Source organism: Mesocricetus auratus, unplaced genomic scaffold (assembly GCF_017639785.1).
Source record: "Mesocricetus auratus isolate SY011 unplaced genomic scaffold, BCM_Maur_2.0 Super-Scaffold_2245, whole genome shotgun sequence".
Taxonomy (NCBI): Eukaryota; Metazoa; Chordata; class Mammalia; order Rodentia; family Cricetidae; genus Mesocricetus; species Mesocricetus auratus.
Genome location: NW_024429180.1, coordinates 21,609,155 through 21,629,789, shown reverse-complemented (window position 1 = coordinate 21,629,789; position 20,635 = coordinate 21,609,155). Strand labels below are relative to the sequence as shown.

The 20,635-nt window shown below is 43.3% G+C and overlaps 1 protein-coding gene across 6 annotated transcripts in view; it reads right to left on the bottom strand.

Moving 5' to 3' along the window:
- The window catches only part of Tbc1d4 (TBC1 domain family member 4), a 167,511-nt gene that overhangs the window by 63,234 nt on the left and 83,642 nt on the right, over positions 1-20,635 (bottom strand). For all 6 annotated transcript variants that reach the window (XM_040752029.1, XM_040752068.1, XM_040752106.1 and 3 more), the window contains exon 2: positions 943-1,545. In XM_040752029.1, the coding sequence (XP_040607963.1) occupies positions 943-1,545 (603 nt within the window). The remainder of the gene's footprint in view (positions 1-942; positions 1,546-20,635) is intronic.

The following is a 20,635-nucleotide window of genomic DNA, read 5'->3' as shown; positions in this document are numbered from 1 at the left end:
TAATAATTGATCTAGTGAATCATCAGACCAATGGTGTTCCTTTACTACTCCATTTCTGGTGGCAGAGTAAACTGGCATGTGTATGAATAACATCTGTTAAGTCTCTGGAACCATACTCACTCTCCTCTCTCTCTCTCTCTCTCTCTCTCTCTCTCTCTCTCTCTCTCTCTCTCTCTCCTGCTCCTCCTCCTCCCTCCCCCCTCCCCCTCCTATCTCTCAGAATTCACTTTGCTCTGCTCCAATCCTGCTTTCCAGGATTCACTCCTTATACTCATTCCTAAGACTCTGTAGCTTTACCGAAGAAAGCATCTGAGAATCAACCCAAACCAGATGCTGGAGATGGACACCTAGGATCTGTCACGTGACTTGTCACAGATGTTATGAGAAGTCTTGCATTCTCTCTGCCTCCCTGTGGTCCATGACATGTCTGTGTTCTCCCTCTGATTCTTCTGCTTTTGAAGGAGAGAATCGCAATAACAGAAGTGTTTACTGTGGCCACCGGAATGAGCAGGAAGAGAAGACTGGCAGATGGGGACAGGACTACTGGGAGGATAGCTTAGTCCCTCAGATACATGCAAGAGGACCTCAACTCCAAGAGCCAAGTTTTGTTTTGTTTAAAGCAGGGCATAGTATAGCCAATGCTGGGAAGAAGAGAAGTGAATACCTGGGACTCTTCTAGCCAATCAGCCTTCCATACTTCCAGAGATGCAGACCAGTAAGAGACCCTGCCTTAAAACAAGGTGGATGATGCCTAAGGAAGGGTCCCCAAAGGTTGACCTCTGGTCTCCACATACACTCAGGCACATGTGGGCACCACACACGTACAAATGCGGGCACCACACACGTACAAATGCACGCAGGCACACACCCACTGACCAGGGAGATTCTGTAGCTGCTCAGCATCTTAAGAAGCTGTAAGCCAAAATCCCCCTGCCGGGCTACCTGGAAAAGCATGGTCCTGTTCTTCTCCGAATCCGAGGGCTGCACGTGACTGGGCGCGCTTGCATGCCTCCTCCTTGGCTGTGGTTTCTGGCTGTTCTCGTGAACCTTCTTCTGCAGGACGCCTGTGACGCTGCTGCACCGAGACCGGAACTCCTGTTGCTCATCAAAGCCACAATCTTCCAAAATCCTCTCCGGGAAGCCAACCCGAGGGCTGGTGGGTGCCGGTTGGCTGGCCTGGGTGGGGAGGCTGGCCAGGGCGGACAGGGCACTGTGGCTGTTGACTGCATCATCTGCCTTCTCCGGCAGGCTGTCATCTGGGGACACAGGAGACTCAGCCTCAAAGATACCCAGCTCGTCCCCAGGGTCACCACCTTTGTCGCCCTGCAGCTTCAGTCGCTGCTGCTCATGCAGGCTGAATTTCTCCTTGCAGTCATCAATGAGGCTGGAGGGCGCCTTCTTATGGGTAACGATCACCCTCCCACAGTACAGCACTTCAAACTTCTGAGAGTTATAGAAGGCATCCTCGTTGTCTTTGCTGGGTTTGGAGTCCTCCTTCAGGGCAGCCTTGGATAGTTGCCTGATGCTACTGATCACATCCGGAACCTGGGGAAACAATTGAAGTCCTCCTTTTAGTGTGATCATTTCTGTTTACCTGTCCTGTTGGGAGCACAGGGAACAGATTTTCATCCTGAATGGCAGAACACAGGAGGCACTGCTGCGCCTACAGGAGACAGAGCTGGTGACTCGGCACTACTCTGACACAAACTGCTTCAGGGTGAAAACTGAAATTTAATGGGAGTATTTAACTATAGCAGTGTCAGTCAGTCAGGTAAAGTGACTCGTACCTGTAATCCCCTGGTGTAGGCTGAAGCTGGAGGGATTGCTCTGAGTTGGGGGCCAACCTGGGCCATGGAGTGAGGAGACACTCTGTCAAAAACAACAACAAGCAAGTAGCAGTTTGTCCAACGCAGGACATGAGACTGCTCAGGTCACGGAACCTTCGACACGTTCATGGGTAAAAGTTTCAGCGCACCCCTGCTGGATGGAACAGCAGTTCCAACAGTGATGTAAAAACCAGCTGCTCAGCCGGGCGGTGGTGGCGCACGCCTTTAATCCCAGCACTCGGGAGGCAGAAGCAGGAGGATTTCTGTGAGTTCGAGGCCAGGCTGGACCAACAGCCTCCAAAACAATACAGAGAAACCCTGTCTCGTTAAAAAATAAATAAATAAATAAAAACCAGCTGCTCTCATCAGCCAGCTAACACCACCAAAACAGGACGTTACTGGAGATGGCGACACCTGGAGGACTCGGTGGATGGGGAGTGGCAGTTCCCAGGCACCTTATGTGGGAATGCTAAAGGACGCATAGCTTCACAAAACTGTTCAACAACTTCTTAGACGGAGCCAAGTGCCTGCCAAGTGGACGTTGGGAGTCAACCTGGGTCTTCTGCAAGAACAGCAAGTGCTCTTAACTGCTACGCCATCTCTCCAGCCCCTTGGAGGAACTTTTTCGCCTTTTTTTTTTTTCATTCCTATCATGAAAATGATTCGGGTACAGCGTCCGAGTTACATACAGTCAGCTCCTCACTACTTTCTGCCAAGTCCTCTGGGCTGTGTATTTGACATTTCTTTGTTGCTGTGTGGAGAATGGAGACCTCTCCATGAAAGTCTAACCAGTGACTGAACTGCCATAGCAGCTGGGACTCTTTTCTGTGACCACAGAAAAGGGCCCAACGCCTCGGTGACATACAGTAAATGGCTCCATTGACACAGGCAGAGGCTGTCATCCTGAATTCTAAACTGAGTGGATCGTTTAACCTTCCAGTAATTTAACATGTTTACACCATAAAACCCATTCCAATTGTCTTTAATATCTCCTCCCAGACTATAAGTCACCATAACTTCAGTGACCCAAGCCACAGATGCTAACCACAAAACCTAGCTGAGAAGATCCAGCTCTGTGTATGCCTCTCCTTATGTGAAAGACGAGGAGAAGCAAATCGAGCATCCCACAGCCCCTGCCTGCACACCCGTTGTGCATGAGAAAGGGCACGCTGTCCATTACCATTACTGCGAAGATAATAAGGCACACGCAGTAGAGACATGTTATCAGAGAAACAAACACATATGCATACACATACACACACGAATACACATATATACACATACATATAAACATACAAACACACACACACACACACACACACACGTTCCTTTTTGGTGTTTGCTTATGGAATCCACCAGAAACATTGTTAATAGAAATAAAGTCTTTCTCCAATACTGGCACAGACTTGTTTTAATAGAATTAATAACATTATCTTGTAGCACAGGGCTAAATGGTGTGTTGTATCTATCTGTGCAGTTAGGAATACTGCTGCATAAATATGAGCCCTCTGTGCATATGTTACGTCTCCATCTCTTTCCTGTACACTGACATGTGAGTTTTTATTTGAGAAAAGATGCAAAGCTGCAGTAATTTGTGTCTTACCAGAATTCTCTGTGATCAATAGGAAAAGCTTGGGCTTAATACTTAAAGGAACACTGTGGTGTGTGTGTGTGTGTGTGTGTGTGTGTGTGTGTGTGTGTGTGTGTGTGTGCGCGCGGCGCACGAGCTGATACTTATATTCAGAAGATGCGGCCGCCTCAAAAATGAGGAACCATAGCTTCTCCCTCTGCTCATTGCTCACCAGAGTGGGAAGTGCCAATGTATTCCCACAGCACACCCAAATGCTGCAGCACACCCTATCGTATACACTCCAGCTGTGTGTCCCGGTTATTTGTGTTCTGGCAACAAATATCTCCACTGCTCAGAAGCAGCCTGCAGCCCACGCAGCCTGATTCAGACTTAGAGTTAATTCAAGGCGCTGTTTTTTATTCTGGGCAACGTTTACTCTCTAGCAGAAACAAAACCAGAAAAGATGCCAACCAGCTAGACACTAGGAAGTTTACATTCCACAGCCAGCTCCGCCAAAGCTCTGCTCAGTTCCCACTGGAGAGGTCTTTTGCCTCTGGAAACCAGAGTTGTCTCAAGACTGGAAGGCCCCTGATGCTCAGAGTTCACTTAGACTTAATAGAAGAAAAAGAAAACTTCTGTCATTTTAACGTTAAGTCAGAAAAGGCCTACATTGTTGGAGTTTTTCAGTTCCAGTAATGCATGATGACTTAATGGGCAATTCAATGAAGGAAGCTTCTCTAAGTGTCTTGTTCCATGCAGAAAAAGCAACGGTGCCACCTTTAGCTGGTGTTTTGTTTTTCCACCCCCTGAGATTCAATAAAACAACAGATCCAGTACCAAGATTCAGACATTACAGCAGTGCACACTCTAGATCCCTCCAGGTCCCCTCCCCATAGCTCCTTTGATGCCGTGCTATTTATCATCAATCAATTATTACTAGTTAACATATTAAAAATATTTGTGCTTTCAAACTACAATTTGCATAACTCAAAAAGAACACCAAATCTACCACCACCACACGTATCTAAAGCAGTGGTCCTCAACCTTCCTAACATTGTGACTCTTTAATACAGTTCTTCAAGTTGTCATGACCCCCTCAGCCACAAAATTATCTTCATTGCTACTTTATAACTGTAATTTTGCTACTGTCGCTATTCATACTGTAAATATTTTTGGAGGTAGAGGCTTGCCAATTGGGGTGACACCCATTGATTTAGAACCACTGGTCTAATGGGCTAAGAAAACCCTGGAGTGCAAAAAGCACCAAGGAAAGATATCTCAGATTAGGAAGCCAGCAGACACTGACACCCTCATAGACAACCTGGAGTGTGTTAGACCAGGGCTTCCCCAGCTGTCCCTCTCTGTGCCTCTCTCTTTCCAAATAAGCCAGCCGTATAGTCTTGCTGGTGGTGTTTAAGTCCACACGGTCACTGCGTGGCCGATAAGAAGACTCCCAACCGTAGCTGCTTCAAAAGTGGAATATCTCCTGAGTCCACAGCCAGGAAAATACACAGGGTGCTAGGAGTGAAGGCGCCAAAACTTTGGCTTTTTTAAAAAGAAGAAATGCTTTATTGCATCTTTTCTTCTGCTCTTCTTTAATCATGTGTCTTCCAATTACTAGCTATACAGATAAGAGAAGATTATCTGTAGTAGGAGGTCACTTGCCTAACAGGGCTCAGATGTCCATCAGTAAATACTTTTAAAGGGATGCAAACAGGAAAGGAAGAGTGTGCTTCCTAAAATAATGCTCTAAAAGATGAATTAGGTCCTTCTTTACAGCCGGTGCAATCTTAGCTGATTGGTTCACTATTAATCTTTTTCTAATAGTTACAAGTAGGCACAGCAGTATTGAAATAAAGGAAAAAACACAAATGTTGAGGAAAAATATTACAGAACACGTGAAAGGAGCCTTCGACTGGGAATAAGAGTTCAAAGTGGCCTCGCCCACATGGAAAGAATATGGAGTCCGTCTTTTGAATAATGTATGCCCTTGGAGGAAGGGAAGTTCTTTGTAATTCTGCTCTGATTAAGAAACAAGATTCTAAGGGTGGGAGAGATGGCTGTGTGGTGAGGAGGTGAGGAGCGTGTTTGCTCACACGGAGAACTGAGTCTGGTTCCCAACACCCACTCACGGTGACTCATAGACACCAGTAACTGCAGCTCCGGGAGATCTGATGCCCTCTTCTGACCTCTGCAGGCACTAGCACTAATGTGCACAAACTCCACACCAGCACACTTAAGAAACAGAATATAGATTGTCTAGGCAGTGTGATCTGTTGGAAGTAACATGGCATAAAGTGAAATCGAGCATTTTAAGAAAGAGTGGTTTGGTAACTCAATGTTATCCTTTCTATTGGACTCCTTAGAAATAGAGGACAATGGGAGGTGTGCACGCCATGAAGCAGTTTGTTTACATTAGAGACGCACACGCTGAGCTGCTTTTCCAGACACCAATGCCTTGGCAGCACACTCAGTTCCTACAGTAGAGTGAGAGGGGGCTGTCTGAAAACTTCCTCGTCACATTTTAAGATGATATCTTCCCTTGCAGCCCAGGCTGATCTCATATGTTGAAGCTTGTGCAATCCACTACCGCGGCCTCCCAAGCAGCAGGGACTACAGACACATGCTGTAACATACAGCCTCGATTCTAACGTTTCCCCACAAGTCCTTCAGATTCTTTGCATTTAGTTTAAAAACCTAAGTTATTGTTCCCAAGTAAATGCAGCACAGTCAGATAAAGTTTCATTTGGGGGTGAGTGCAGATGTAAAATAGACTAGAGTAATGGAGTGAATTTAATATAATGAGACTGTAAAGCTCCCGGTGCCCTGGCGAAGTCTCTAGTCTACCCCATCTTATTTCAAAACAAATGTCTTACATCAAAAGTTAAAGCAATAAGGAAGATAATGAGATTAAAAGAGTCTATTCCGGGCCAAAGAAAGCAGAGCCCAGTAGCTCTGTGACTTGAACCAGACTCCTACAAACAGATTTGGTTTTGATCTCTGGGCTATGAGCCAAGATGCTTTCCTCATAGCCCAGGGTTGTTTCAGTTCTTAGCAACCCTCAGCTGCTTTGCTTCAAACCCTAGTAACACCCCAGCTTTTCTCTCGCTGCTCTTTTCCTGACACTGAGTTAGCATGGAGGCAGGTCTGTTTAACCTTGTCACTGACTTCTCCCCTCCCCCCATTCCGTCTTACCGCTCACAGCATTGAGTTCCTCCCATGGGAAGTTTAATGTTTTAATTTATTTTCACTTATGTGTTTGTGCGCGTACACAGCGTATGTGAGTGCCACCAGAGGTCAGAAAGGGACATCAGAGCCCTCGGAGATGGGGCTAAGGTGGTTGTGGGCTGCCTGATGGAAGCACTGGGAACCAAACTCCGATTCTCTGCAAGAGCTCTTAACTACTGAGTCATCGCTCCAGACCCCAGGGGTATCTTCTTAGACTATGACCAGTAAAAAATTAAAAAATGAATAAATGAATAAATAATAATTAAAATTGCAGACGCCTAGACCACACACAAGAACTCACAGGAAGTACTGGGGAGTCACGTGATTTGATTAAGAGTGGAATCCCACTAGAAGTGGCGGTGCTCAATGATGGAGGAAAAGACAGCAGGACACAGGGTAAGGTGGGTGACAAGATGTTAGAAGGAAAACGCCACTTGTCATATTGTCCGCCACAAACCAACCATTGTTCTGAAACAGATGCAGTTCATTACGTGGCGTAGTAGAAAGACACAGAGCACGGACTTGGCCCTCAGTGGCGGCCCCATTCCAATGCCTGCTGCTGCCTACAGAAGCGTCTACATCTGCTGAGCTTTGCATCTGGAAAGTGTAAATCACAACGCTTATCTCAGAGGTAGCCCGGGAAGTTAGAACGGGGTGTGTGAATATGCCTGAAAATGTTGAGACAGTAAAATAGCCCATTATGATGTTTAATTAAAGCTAAAGTATAATTCTGGTTGTGCTATATGTAAAAAATGAAAGAAGCCATGGCAACATAACCACCCTGGCCTTCTAGAAATGGGAGAAAGGAGAAAGATGGGGAGAAAGAAAATACTATGCAAGATAAGCAGATTTTTGAGGATTTTAGAGAGTGAAGTGCTTCAAGAAGGAAAAGACTAATTCAAGGAATGAGGAAAAGTTGGAAGGAAATGAAATCCATATATGACCACTCACAATTTTAGAGAAAGGACTCTCTGTAAACATAGAGCAAAAGTCATGGCCAGTAAAGACCTTATTCCTATAGCTATCTGGAGGAGGCATATTCTAGACATCGAAAACATCAAGTCCAAGGTTCCAAGCCACACACTCCCTGGGTATGTCCAGGGAATTGCAGAAAGTCTGTATGACTCGAATGAGTGAATGAGCAGGGATCACAAACCTGGGTGACTGAGGTAATTGTGGGGACACAAGGCATCATACAGGCCTTGAAAGACTTTAGCTTTTATTCTTAGTGTGACTGGCTAATTAGAGCAATGGCATGGTCTAGGATCTATTTTTCAAAAGACCCCCTTGGCTACCGCATGGAATGCAGACATCTGTGCTGACCCAGGAGGAGTTACCAATGAGCAGCAACGAGGAGGAAGGTGGCGAGCGGTGGCCAGCATCTCCACATGATTTTAAAGGTGCAGTGTGAGTTTTGATGCCCCGAGGTGGCGAACAGGAAGCAGAGAAGTCATGATAACTAAGTGTTTGGGAGGCAGAGGAATCAGAGAAACAGCTGCAGTGCACCAGGCTGGGGGGAGGGGGGGCGGGCGCAGAGGAAGGCACCAGCAGCTTGGTTTGGGCTATAAACCGAGATGCTCCTAGACATCCAAGGGCAGAGTCAGCAGGCGGCTGGATCTATGTCTGTCATTCAGAGTGGAGAGTAGAACAGATGCAGAAAACTTGAAGCTATTACCATGTAGATCGCCTCTGAAGCTGTAGGATTAGACTGTTTCATCAGGAGACTTTGTGTAGGGGTTGGGCAGATGGCTTGCTGTGTACGAAAAAGTACCTGAGTTTAGAGACCCAAAAAACATGTAAAGTCAACCAGGAGAGCACACATCTGTAGTAATCCCAAGGATCCCACAAGATGGGAGGTAGAGGCAAGCTCCCAGAAGACTCCAAGACGACTCAGCAGCGAACATGAGGGATGACCTCCACACACACATGCCCACTCACACCTACACTGTTTAAAAGGAAAGGGGGTCTGTGTGGATGGCAGAGGGAAACAGACAGAAGTAAGGTGAGTCTCCCCACCCCCCAGTCTCCATACCAACCTGCAGTCTCAAAGTGCCTGCAGTGAGGAAGATGGAGAGACGTAAACACAGCAAAATACAGCAAGAACCAGCACCTGAGAAGAGGTCCCTGAATACCCAACATGGTATCATAGATGGCTTTGGTGAGCAATGACCTCGAGTGGACAAAGCGGAAGAGGCAGTACAGCCAAGGCAGGAACAAAGAGTTCGGTGAACCGGGAAGGGAACCGCAAGGGCCTCGTGTGGGCAGATTGGAGGGAGGTCGTAACAGGCTTCCTCCTTCCGCTCCTCCACTCTCCTGTAAATCAGAAGGGAAGCTCAGCAGCAAAGCCGAGGACAGGAAGGAAGATTCAACAGGGCACTGAATGGGAGGCGTTAAATTTAATGCAAAGTGATGATACGCTAAGTTGTGCAGCAGAGTTGTCTTGGCGTCTTAAGGCTCCTCTTCCCAAGTCTCGCGGAGGCAACTATTACTGAATCGAAGCTTCCACCAGGAAGCTTAACTATCTTAGGTGAAACCTGATAATCGGGAAATAGAAAACCGGAATCTGCAACATTAAACACCGTCATGCAAATAAACTACATTTCCAGCTCAGGCTGAAGCTGAGAGCTACTCTAAGGAGTATTGTGTCGGTTGCCTTCCTTGTTGCTATAGCAAATTATTTATCCAAAGCTACCTAATGGAGAGTTTGGTTTTGGTTCATAGTTTGAAGGTATATAATCAATCACAGAAGGGAAGGCATCTGCGGCCAGTAAGAAATAGGGGGGAAATGAATTATCTTGCTTGCTCTCTCCTTTGATCTGGAACCGCAGCCCATGGGATGACACCACCTACATTCAGGGTAGCTCTTCCCTCCTCAGTTAAATCTCTTGGATACACTCCCACAAACAGGCTCAGAGGTGTCTCCTAGGTGATTCCAAATCTGGCTGGGTTGACAGTGAAGATAAATATCACAAATATATTTTGGAAAGAGTCTGCATAGACTTAGGAAAAAAAAAAGAGAACATTTTGTATCTTAGCAAAAATGTCTGGTTATCAAGTATTTGTATTACTTATGAGAAATAACTCTCTATTTCTTTCCTTATGTAGATATGATTTTCCAAAGTTAAATGAAGCATGACATCAAAACATATACGCATGTACTCAAAGTTAATCTTTTCTGTAATTGTAGTAACACAGAGTATATGAAACACTCTAAATTGCTGTTGTGTATAATGGCACTGTGAGATCCATGGTTCTGAATGCTATGTATCCCCACAACCCACCCAAAACACAGTGAATCAATCTATTAGTTGCTTTTATTAGTAGGAATCCATACTTAATGCTGTTTAATACTACCTGCATTTACTGTAATGACCACAAGGAGGAGCTATCTTTCATGAACTAGTGTAATATAGTTACAAAAGAATGATACAGAGAATGATAGTTTATAAAGTTATTATCACTGCTCTTATTTTAGGCTGATAAAAGTAAACCACTTGGAAATAAAGTAACTGGAGATTTGAATATTTAAGTAAGTATGCCAATAAAATTAGCAACTTAATTAAAATAAGATTATCTTGAAAAAAGTATTTTAACATCAGGATTTAATAACTGAACTTTAAATATGTTCACAAAGGACATAATAAATGTAATAAAAATATGGCTTGGATTTTATCAGGATATATGAAAATATGAAGCCTTCTACACAAACTATCAAAAAGGGACAGTTAATCAATGTCAACTCATGAAATGTCTGAACTTCAGAAGCGAGGAGGCTTTAAGCAATGGGTGATTGTGCAATGGAACTGGGGTCAGGGGGCAAGCACTAAGCCCAGAGGATCTGGGCACCACCAGTCCACTAGATCATAGACAGAGTTGTAATAGTATCAGGAAACAAAAACACCGCACATTTCTCCGAAACCTATTTCTGTCCTGGCGCTCCATATTGCTTCAGATATTAATAACAGCACAACAGATCTTTCACATTGTAAACAAAGTAATAGACAACATCCTTGATCATTTTTTCCAGAGACTTCAGTTGCTTGCAAACATTATCATTAATCACTAAAGAAAGAAAAACAAAACAATCCTAACTTCATACCACCCAAAGATAAAAGGAAGCATACAATTGCCTCTCTCCAAAAATAGGCCAGAAGAAACAGCAACTACAAGCAGCCAGATGCCTCCTCTCATGAGTGACAGCAGAATGCTGGTCCCCCACATCTCTATTCATACCGGAGCTCTAACTGACCCTGCTCCAACCTTCGCAGTAGACTTTACACCCCTGGAAACAACAGGAGTCATAGTGAAGTGTGTCTGATGCAGCTATCGTCAGTAAATGAAAACTTATCAGTATGATGTCTTCCGGTAAGGTTGTCTTTGGAGCTATCAGTAAATGGTCAGCTCTGGGAGCAGAGTTACTACCATCAGTCACCCAGGGAGGGCTCTTACCAGAAAAAAACAACTCTAGTTCTCACATCAGCAGACCTGAGTTATTCCTTACTGTTCATTAAGATGCACAAAGCTAGCTCCTCCTTCCACTCCTAAAGAGAATGTAACCATTTAGATGGTCCAAAGGGCACTTTTGATGTAAGAAGACGAAAAAAAAAAAAAAAGCTAGACTTTCAGGGTCTCCAAGAAATAACATACTTATGTGTACGTCAATGTGCAATCCAGTTGATAAATATAATACTGTCACAAGCAATAAGCCTCTACCCCCTGAGGTCTCTGAAAGGTCACCATGTGGTTGACCTTGAGCGTTACCTAAAAGAGTGCATCTTTACCCAGCCCATAAGGGGCCCTACCCACGTTTGAATGCATCAGAGATGATAGGTTGCCTCTCCCATTCAACAGCACTCAATCTTGCTCCTCACGATGTGCTCCATAACGGTATAATCAAAGACCTCAAGAAGATATTTCTATTTATGAAATTTCATAAATACCATGCATTTGGCAGTGAATATGTACGTCCACTAATTTCTTTGTCCTTGGAAATTAAAACTAGCCAGGTGGTGGTGCTGCATGCCTTTAACCCAAGCACTTGGGAAGCAGAGGCAGGCGGATCTAAGATAGTTCGAAGTCAGCCTGGTGTACAAAATGAGTTCCAGGACAGCCAGGACTGTTGTTACACAGAGGGACCCTGTCTCGAACAACCTAAAATAAATAAATAAATAGTAAGAAATTCAGATTTGTGACACGAACATATTTTTAAGAATATAGTAGCCTTGGGCTGGAGAAATGACACAGTGAGGAAGTGATTTCGTGAGGATCCAAGTTCGGATCCCAGCACCCACTCAAAAGCCAGGGATGAAAGCGCCTACCTGTAATCCCAGCACTAGAGACTTAGATGTGGGTGGCTAGAGGCTCATTAGCCAGTGAGTCTATTCTGACATCAACAGCTGGCCTGTACAGGAACCTGCACACATGCACACATGCACACATGCACACACACAGGGAAGGGAATAGTTTAACACTACATATCTCCAAGGGTTAATGCAGTCAGTGTGTCAGTGTTAACATTACAGTCAACATGATTTGAGATCAAAGAAATCGGTAAAATCTGCTGACTAATAATTAATGTGTCTGGTGTAATGCCATGGACAGAATTCAGTTTCATCATCATTCTTAAGCAGGAGATGTATCTAACCAACTCCAACTCGGAAAGCAAATAAAAGCAAGCTGGGAACGCTATTGTTTACAAGTGAACTGCTTTGTGAATGATTCGGCTGTGTCAGACATGGCTTTAGGGTCTAAATAGCATTCACTCTATAATTTACAACAAATTCTTCAGTGGCTACTGCCAGTCTTTGCACCCTCCCCAATCCAGTCTCTGCCCCTCACAATGTAGCTATAGATGGGCATAAAGAAGCCATTCAGGTGACAGGTTTGTGGTGCTCATGCAGTCCCATCCAGGTCAGTTTGAGGTGTTCCCTAATGTTATCATAATCAAAGCTGGCACGCAGTTATTTCCCCCTTAGGCCTCCTGCTGTTAAGTAAGCTGGGCGCTACAGGTGTCCATATCCTTTACCTGGATAAGTCTGCAGTAACATGAAATGAAACCAAGAAGAAAAGAGAAATAAAAGACAAGGTGAAATGAGGGAGTCCCTGTAGGGTCAAGTCCCTGAGTGTCGGATAAAGACATCCTGGGATGGGTAGCTGATGAGCTCTTGGCCTCCTGCAATCCTGGCCACTCCAGGATTCCTCCCAGTGATGGTTTCCACTCTTGCCTGAGAGTTGTAGCTAATAATGCCAATTTGTGAGAATAGACCTTAGTATATCAGTTAAGAAACTATCAGTGTTCCACAGATCTGTAGAATTCAATGATCAGTGCTGGATGCATCAATCTTGACGAAAACCAAAACCAGTAACTGATTATACAACACAAAGTTAATGTTCCTCATTTAAAACACGGCTGCAGAGGATGGGGCTGGGCGTGGGAAGGTAGCTCAACAGTTAGGAATGCTTCTCCTTCACTCATGAGGATCAGAGCTCAGACCCAGCAACCACATAACAAACACCTAGACCCCAGATCCTTCCGGCCTGGCATAAACATGATCCCCAGGTTCAGGGAGGCTATGCCTCAAAGGAAAAGGCAGAGACTGCTAAAGGGTGGATGGCCCCTTCTGGGTCTCCATGCAAAATCATGTGCACTCAAATGTACACACACACACACACACACACACACACACACACACACACACACTCGCCATAAATGCAATTTTTTAGTTAATATTTCTTATTGAAAGTGTAGTTAAAGGCTTAGGGATGCCTGGTATTATTTATTGTCCTTAAATATTGAAGATCAGGTTCCTTCTACTTTGCTGATCTATCCTGGGGACTCCAATCCTTTGATCTTAAATAGTGGCAACTGTACTCTCGACTATAGGACACAAAGAGAAAAACAAAGGAGAAAAAGGGGCATCACACATATATACATATACAGGCATGTACATATACATGCATACATATATGCACAAATACATACACAAGCACCCATAGGCCAGCAAACATGCCATGGGCATTCTCTTAAGCAAATTTCTTAAGGAAATGGTGCACAGTAAGGTACTTATACCCCCATTGACCAGAACAAGAGGGACTCTGGCAAAGGAATAGCTAAGAAGGATAGTCCTGGCTCTAGCCAATATACCAAGTTTAAAATTCTATCTCCAAAGAAGGGAGAAGAGGCATCAAGAACAAGTTGTCCTCTTGTCATAATTGCCAATGATGCATTGCAGAGAAAGCTTCAATCAGTGCTCTTCAATAAGAAAAACTGGTGATGGAAAACAAATGACCAAGCCACAGAATGACCCTAAAAAAGAAAGAAATCAGGCCAAGGGCACAGAAACGTGGACTAAGTAAAGGTAGATTTTACTGGGTACTTTAAAAAAATCCAAATTAGACTTGTTGGATCTTACCCCTCCCTGATGAACTTCTGGGTAGTGATATATTCTGGGAAGGGAGAATCATCATCTTCAGATTGTACCTCTAGTGAGTCCACCAGGTTCAATGAATAGTCCCAAAGCCATCATGACTCCCATCATCCCAGATAAACTCAGCGGGTCACAAAACAAAGTAAAAAGGCATTGTGTTGTACAGTTTTCAGTGTCAACATTCCAAAACACAACACAGAAGTGTCTAAAACAGTGGTTCTTAACTTTCCTACTGCTTCAACCCTTCCATATAGTTTTGAATGTTGTGGTGACCCCAACTATAAAATTATTTTTGCTGCTACTTCATTACTGTAAATGTACTACTATTATGAATCGTAATATAAATATCGATATGTAGGATATCAGATATGTGCCTTCAGTGAAAGGGTTGTTTGACCCACAGGTTGAGAAACACTGATCTAGGCAGAGCCTGAATCAGGCAGCCAGGACCGGCTTAGCCTGTGGACTCTGACTTGAGAAGACCTAGCCCACTGTGGGTGGTTCCAGTCCCTGAACTATACAGGAAGGGTGAAGCCTGGGCGAGCAGAAGCAGACAGCCATAGACAGCATGCAGGCATTTGTTTCCCTGTCCTCCTGACAGTGAATGTGGTGTGACCAACTGTCACCACCCCCTGCTGCTGTGACTTCCCTTCATAATGGGCTGTAACCTGGAACTGAGAGCCAAGTGAAACCTCTCCTCTGTTGGTCTTTTCTTTTTATCAGAACACTTTATCACATCAACAGAAAAGTAACTAGAACAGACCTGATCATGAAAGAGAGACCTGTAGGAAAGGGGGAACTTACAAGAGTGAGGGATAAGAACATGAGGGGTGAGAGTACCCAAAATACGTCGTATACGCGTCGCATACATGTATGAAATTACCAACAAACAAATTTAATTAATAAGGCCAGCTTTCTCTAATTAAAGAAACAAACACAAAGACAAACCTTGAAAGACAATCATTGGACCATTCCTTATGACTCAGGTACTTCAGATGGTAGCACTAGCAAGCTACATCCACTGAAGGGAACATCAGTCTGATGCACTTCCAGTAACTTCTACATTGCTAAAGGGGCAGCAATAGGGCAATCGACACTCATGTGTTTCTGTTATGGTGTAGGCTCACAAAACAGTGAGGCTAATAAATAAATGGAAGTAATCATTTAAATTTCATAATTGCTTTTCAGCATAGGAAACACGGATTCAATTCATTCCAGCGGGCCAGATACAGGAAGCATCGTCCTATTTGTAGCCAGCATTTGTCTTGTCACAAGAATTTACTGAGCAGCAGAGAGTCACCGGTCATTGTCTATAACTTTCTATTTCAATCATCTGAGGTGTGCGTTATACACATCTGTCTTCACAGACAGCTTGCACTACGCGTAACATAAATTTTCTGTCCAACTCCTAGTGGGGGTACCATGCTTTCATTGTAACACAGTGGGGTTCCCCATATCACAGTCATTTGCTAAATAAATCTCAAAAACAATAGCAGGAAACAAAGCCTACACCAAAGAGACACAGCTGAGTGTCAAAATATGCCAATTCTCTCCAAGAAACACACACTTTATCACAGCTGGAGCTGTGCAGAAGTGACAGCCATGACTACCTGCTTGCTTTTACAGACTTTATTCTTCAAGTCTATAGAAGGCTGACATACAAATTGCTTTTTGATTCTCTACCAACCTCATACTTGTTCCTAGGAGTAACTACCCCAGAAATTCCCTTGAATATAGGTTTCAAAATAGCTCTAAAAGTCAATAGGAACCAAAAGGCCCAACAAGAACACAAAGGCCCAGTTGAAACTATTAAGTATTATAAACAACACTGAACTATCCTATAGGCTGCAGATCTGTCCTCAAAGAGATGAGCCAAATGGATTGCCCACTTACTCCAGCACTACTCAAGTGTGATGTTACTGATGAGTCAAGTCCAGTCACGACTCACAAAACCCTGAATTATAAAACTTCCTTGTCTTTGCTATTCTCTGTCTCTGTCTGTCTCTGTGTCTGTGTCTCTGTGTGTCTGTTTCTCTGTGTCTCTGTCTCTGTCTCTCTGAGACATGATCTCAATATGTAATGCCAGGTGGCTTGGAACTTGGGATGTAGACTCAGCCTCAAACTCACAGTGTTTCATCTGCCTTCCAAGTGCTTGGATTAAAGGCATGTTCCACAATGCCCATCTAACATTTTAATGTTCCAATTCACATACACCACACACACACACACACACACACACACACACACACACACACACACACACACACCAGGACATTGGTTGGCTTAGTAAGAGGCCCAATAGAGTTTTCTGGGCAACTCCATTGGTAAAATGAGCACATGAAAACAGTGTCCAATAGTATATTAAAGGCATGAAAATTATTATCCTAGCTGCTAAGATTCATTTATTGCATTTTCTTTTAAAATAATATAATCTTATGATTTTGGAGTTTTCTATCATAAAATTTCCAAAGTTATAAATTATAATTTTAATATGTTATAGAGAGGGTCCTAATATTATGGCATGAATGGCATTTTGTTATTTTAAGCTCATTTGATATATTTTTTACCCTACTTTCTTATTTCTGCAAGTACTAATTTGTATAGTATACTTGGGTGTTGGGGAAGTCCTGTGCATTTGTCAATAAAGTACTGTTGAGCCTATAGGGAACCAAGATGGGAGGGACTAGGAGTCCAGGAGAACTCTGGGAAGGAGAAACACAAGAGAGTTCGAGATGTAACGCCATTGGGGTAGGAAGCCCGGAAACCTCTCCGGTAAGATACATACTTAGATTAACAATTATGGGGCAATTACCTAAGTCAGAGCTAGCCAGTAAGAAACAAGCAAGGCCAACAGCTTCATAATTAATATAGCCTCCTGCGTGTTTATTTGGGACTGATGCGGATCTGGAACCAGGCGGGCGGGAAGGCTCCTCTCAAGGAAAGCTTCTCTTAACAGAATGGTGATCAGGAGTGGGATCGTGAATTTCCACGCAAAATGACAAAAGCTTTCAAGGAATTTTAGAAACAGAAGAACGGAGAGAAGCACAGATTTTTGGTAGCAGCATTTTTCTCAGGTGTCCTCTGTTTTGCTAGCGACAAGCAGAGATTCACGCGGCTCGCTTACCGGAGTCTTCCTGACTCGGCATAAAAAGAAAAAAAAACCAGCAAGGTTGTTTTAAGAGACTCTGCTAACGATTTAAAGGTGTGTACGTACAGTTGGAAGTGGCAGCATTTGCTGGATGTCAGCATGGACTGAGGAGGTAAGCTGGAGTCATGCTTACGCCCGCCATCTTGAAACGGCAGTTTAAAACAGCCGCGGTTTTACAGATAAGACACGTGGCCAGAAAAACATAAAGCTTTACAGTAAAGTCAGACTTGGATGAACAAAACCTCTAAAGGTTTACAGTGTGTTTAAAAATATACGTGAGATTGAGAGAGAAAATGAAACGACAAAGTGGTAAATAAATACAAAAGCTGGCTGTGGTGGCGCACACCAGTAGGAATTGCTCCAGAGGCAGAGGCAGGCAGATTTCCAAAGAGAAACCCTGTCTCTGAGAAAAATAAATGAAAGTGAAAGAAATAAAGTAATAATAGATAAATAAATAAACCACGTAAAGATGGAAAATACACAGAGAGTCTGCATACTGTACACTATTATGTTTTTCAGTTTTTTGATTACTCAGGAAGGAACAAATGCTAAAGTACACTTGATTATAAATGCTGCTGAATTAATTCAACTTATATCTTTTAAAAATGCCTTGACTTCAAAATTTAAGTGTAAGGATATGTTACTTGGAAAAGGAGTTTTTATTTATGTTTCTACAGAAAATGAAAAGCTGAGGATTCCTTCCAGGCTTCTGTGGTATGACGAACCAAGACCCCCGGAAGCAGTGGACCAGGTGTTCCAACAACTGAAACAGCTAAGATGATGCAGCCTTACAGACCCTGAAAATAAGGACTTATACAGGTTTCTGAGTTTTGTCATGATCCCCATGATATAAACAGCGCCCCTTTCCAGCACGAAGCAGTTTGGAATGAGCGACGTCCTAATTTCCATCTTGTTTATAAATCTTTGTTTTCATTTAAATAGGATTGTTTATAATTGATTATTGATCACAACCAATCTCCTTTTAATGGTAAAAAGGGGAATTATGGTATAGGTATTGTTTTTCATATATTGATACAAATTCAAGGTCAATTTTGTGATGTGTATATTTCTCCTCTTGATTAAGTATTGTGCTTATACTGATCTTTTAAAACGTAATGCATAATTGAATACAGATTATAGATAGTTACTTATAATAGAATTTATAGTTAGGTAACTTAGGTTTTCTAGATATACAAAAATATATTTGAGATAGACAGTCTTCAAACCTCTCAAAGACCTTCAGAACATGGCATTTAAAATGGTTTAGGGTTTTTCTTGACAATGAGAAATGTCTGCTCCTGACAGCACCAATTACGTATGAGAGGAAGATGGGCATCGAAGAAACTTGTTATGGAGTTTGCTTTCAACATGGCAAGATTAGCCATTTGGGCAAGAAACTGCTCTTACCTAGATTGTTTGACTGTTTTTGTATAATCTGGACATGCAGTACCCACAGGAAAGTGACTACTGAACTCAGTCTTACAGGGTTCCTGCTTCATGAAGAGTCTACGAGACTTTCTGCAGGACAAAGAAAAATGACTGACAGACTGCCAACGCAGATGGACAGTTTGAAATTTCCTGCTTTGCTGAGAAATCTTCGGGATACATTGTGGCCTATGGGCTGAAGATGGATGCCCCAACGTTACAGAGGAACTTCGGGTGACTGTCCAGGCAGTAAGATGTCTCTGTCAATCCTAGTGTTTATATGTTATCCTTCTGTGGTCTTGGATAGAGTTGAAGACAGATAGTTATAATTATAGTTTTCCTTAGTTATGATAAGAGATAAACTACATATTGGACTTTGGATTCACAAGAATGAGATAGATGATATTTTCTTTAAATCTTGTTAAATGTTGATAGACAAAATGTTGTAACTGTGTTCTTGCATGATAGCTGTTATATATAATTTGACTATGCTAAAGTTAAGACCTTTCTTTTTGTTTAAACAGAAAAGAGGAGATGTTGGGGAAGTCCTGTGCATTTGTCAATAAAGTACTGTTGAGCCTATAGGGAACCAAGATGGGAGGGACTAGGAGTCCAGGAGAACTCTGGGAAGGAGAAACACAAGAGAGTTCGAGATGTAACGCCATTGGGGTAGGAAGCCCGGAAACCTCTCCGGTAAGATACATACTTAGATTAACAATTATGGGGCAATTACTTAAGTCAGAGCTAGCCAGTAAGAAACAAGCAAGGCCAACAGCTTCATAATTAATATAGCCTCCTGCGTGTTTATTTGGGACTGATGCGGATCTGGAACCAGGCGGGCGGGAAGGCTCCTCTCAAGGAAAGCTTCTCTTAACACTTGGGAACGTATTTTTATATCTTCTTCTGCTGTGGATCAATCTTTGTGTATACTATAAATATCTGTTGCTCTCATTGGACTAACAAAGGGCTAAATGTCCAATAGCTAGACAGGTAGGACTTGCAGACAAAAAGAGCACAGGGATGAGAGAGGACAAAGTCACCAGCCAGATGCAGAGGAAGCAGGAGATAAATATGCCACATTGAGAAAAGGTATCGCCCTGTGGTGGAGCATAGATATGCAATATGGGCTGATTTAAGTTATAAGAGCATTTATAATTAAGAATAAGTCTCTGTGGTTATTGGGGAGCTGGTGGTCCCAATAAAAACCTCCACCTACATTCTTCTCTTAAAAGCTGAATTCTCTGCCTTTACATCTTCAGTCAGAAAGCAAAGAGAAATGAAAGCTGGTACTCAGCTTGCTTTCCCATTTTTAACTCAGCCCCAGCACCCAGCTTCTGGAATGGTGCTTCCCGCTCTCAGGGTAAACCTTCCTGCCTCATTTAGGCATGACCAGAGAAGTACCTGCTGGATTCTAAATTCAGTCAAGTTGATAAGACAAACCATCATGTTCCTATTGACTCTTTACGGAAATTCATTCCTCATTCCTGTCCTTATGCCCCCAGGTCGACACTCTCCCCTCGATGAGGATGTCTTCTGTACATATGTTTCTCTTATTGGCTAATGAATAAACCACTGTTTGACAAGTGGCCAGTCAGGAAGGAGAGGCAAGGCTACCAGACAAGGAGAATTCTGGGAAGTGTAGGCAGAAGAGAGGATGTGATTCAGGAGTTCTCTGGTAAGAAGAGACCATGTAAAAATACATGGATTAGTAATTATGGGTTAATAATTAAGACAGAGCTAGCGAATAAGAAGCCCAAGTCACCGGCCAACAGTTTCATAATTAATATAGAGTCTGTGTGTTTATTTGGGGCTCTCAAGGGTGGTAGGACCCTGCAGGGACAAAGAAGAAGGTATTGCATCCCCTCTCCCCTGACTCTAAATCCCAATGATACAGGCTCGATCTAAATGATACAGTCAAGTTGATTGGCCTAAGTCAACCTTGGCTGACCTCATTCCCCTCGTGATGCTGTACTCAAGAAGCTTCTTTAATGACCACAGGCTGCCTCCTAAA